The sequence below is a fragment of the Trachymyrmex septentrionalis genome, unplaced genomic scaffold, assembly GCF_001594115.1.
Source record: "Trachymyrmex septentrionalis isolate Tsep2-gDNA-1 unplaced genomic scaffold, Tsep1.0 scaffold60, whole genome shotgun sequence".
Lineage (NCBI taxonomy): Eukaryota > Metazoa > Arthropoda > Insecta > Hymenoptera > Formicidae > Trachymyrmex > Trachymyrmex septentrionalis.
Window position 1 is genome coordinate 6,155,749 of NW_017305779.1, and position 2,409 is coordinate 6,158,157.

The window sequence follows — 2,409 nt, forward strand, 5'->3', positions numbered from 1 at the left end:
ATTTAAAATATTTTTCCCTGGGTCGAGATTAAAGTTAATGCACATTGAACGAAATGGGAGTTAAAATCTGAAGATTCAACTCATACATGAGATATGTACAAAATATTGGCGATGTGCCAGCAAATTCGCATCGACTATATATCCACATTAGCTCGAGTACCAGCAAAATTTGTTGATGTGATCTAATAACAGATTTCTAGCAAAAACCAAACAGAAATTTTGCTAATTTTTTTAATTTTCACCTTGTCTCATTTCAACACTGAAAAAGTAATAAGCCCGCTGCTATTGTATTCCGTTGCGTTTCTAGCAAATTCATAATATTATTCTTATTGTTAGCAAATTCGATTACATTATGCTGGCAAATTTCGCCGAGAAAATCTATTCTTGACAGATTTCGCCATTTATGTTCTAAATCACACTTATCACTGTCAGCGTTAGTATCGATATGTGAAAGAGATAACTATGGGATGACAATGAGATACGAGACAATGCTTCTGACATGTCCTTTTTACATTTTCTCACGTTCTCTCTCTCTCTCTCTCTCTCTCTCTCTCTCTCTCTCTCTCTCTCTGTCGCTTTCATACGCGTGTTCGTTTCGCGTAGAGAGATTATACATGATATGTCGGTCAACAAGTAGCATGGAATAGCACAAGAAAAGCGGTGATGCGAAAAGAAGAGATCGCGGTTTGTGGCGGCAGCGCTCGCGTGACTTGACTCGTACGGCTGTACATCGAAATCGCGTATCTGCTCGCTCGAGCGAACAGAGTCGCCGCGTTGATCGCGGCGTCTTCGGGAGTGTTGCGGAGCATCCTAAAAGAAAGAGGGGGAGGGAGGAAGGAAGGGAGAGGGGGAGAGAGAAAGAGAGAGAGAGAGAGGAACGCGGTGATCGTGCTCGGCAAAATCGCGATCTATCGTGACGACAGAAACGACGACGACGTACGTCGATGACGATGACGACGACGACGTCGTCGTCGCGACGCCGTGGCCAGCTAGAAAACTAGGCCACTTGACCTCGTGGGATCGTCGGCTGTACAGACAGGAAATGTATAGGAACGCTTTTCCTCATCTCGTTGTATATACCTCCTTTCTTTCCTTTCCTCTTCCACTACTTGCGCGGCCGATTTTTGACGCGTCTTACGCAACATAACCTTAATTCGTCAACGGCGACGTCGAGACTCTCCGTCGCGCAGCACGTAGACGTGTATCCGTCGACGTCGCAGAGTGTGTCCCTGTAATTCGATCGTGTGAACCACCCGCGACGCGTCGGAATCGGGCGCGTCCTCGATGTACTGGGGAATCATATGTTATGATGCGTTTGTTATTTCGGAGAATCCGTCCTCTCCTTCCGTTCCATTCTTCTCTATCCCTTCCATCGTTGTAGTTGTTTAGGCGTTGACAACCTCGTTCGATGTTACGCTCGACATCACGTGTGTATAAGACTATAACAAGATTATGAAATATTTATAATCTATATTACTCTTTGATTTGTCAGAAATGCTAAGTTTATGACTTAGAGAATAATAGTTGACACATATTAAGTTTATACTTATAATCGTATGTTTTTGGTTTAGTACACATCTGTTATACAAATTGTGATGACAATAGGTGTTTTCCTTTTAGTGATATAGGTCAATATAAACATTCTATCTCTCTCGATATCCGATGAATAATAAAGGCAGTGACACTTGTCGACTATATCATCAAATGGAAAGCACTCAATGATGGCTAGAATTACAAGTACTACAGTATTTCTGGTTATTGTAGATCTTTAGCTATTGTTGCAAGGGTATGAGGATCCGTGCTGCAACATCTGTATCGAAAGATTACCAGGTACAAACTAACTTGGTTTCCTACAGCAATGGAAAATCAAGGTTACCACCATCAGGCTATCTCGACCCATCAGTCTTTCTGGAAGAAAAACACACGAGCTGTACCAGGAAGGTGTGTTTCTTTTCACAATGTTCTCTTATGGTTTTTCATAAATTTACTTAATAATCAAAATTTATTCTTTATAGGCCAAGCCTAAAACAAGACGTTAGGTATGGCAAGTTTAATCCTACGACAATTGGATCCAGTAATCTGACTGGTATTGCTAACAGCAGTAGTAGTACAAGTGGAAGTGGAGGCTCCACTTCCTTTCAAGACTTTCAGGAGAGTGTGGATGATGCATGGGATTCGGGGGATGATGAATTCTGTACAGTCTCTGATGTAAAGATTTCGAAGAGAGTCAGCCACTCGGCGGCCCTTAGTGTTATCAACAGTCATAGATCTGGCAATAAGTGTTCACAGTCATCCCAGGCAAATGCCAAGATGGTGCAACAAAAAATTATTCCCGAGGAAAAAAAGGCAGAGGCCCTTCAGAGGCTGGCAGTGCAACCATTACATCTACGCAACGTGAATCTGCACCCA

The 2,409-nt window shown here is 42.5% G+C and overlaps 1 protein-coding gene across 5 annotated transcripts in view; it reads left to right on the forward strand.

The window, feature by feature from the left end:
• Window positions 1–645: 645 nt before the first annotated feature.
• LOC108752665 (TBC1 domain family member 22B) overlaps window positions 646–2,409 on the forward strand; it is a 4,435-nt gene continuing 2,671 nt past the window's right edge. The window contains exons 1-3 of one of the 5 annotated variants that reach the window (XM_018493669.1): window positions 646–1,044; window positions 1,765–1,941; window positions 2,016–2,363. In XM_018493669.1, the coding sequence (XP_018349171.1) occupies window positions 1,859–1,941; window positions 2,016–2,363 (431 nt within the window). In that variant the 5' untranslated portion in view covers window positions 646–1,044; window positions 1,765–1,858. The other 4 variants (XM_018493671.1, XM_018493668.1, XM_018493670.1 and 1 more) reach the window with 4 other exon arrangements.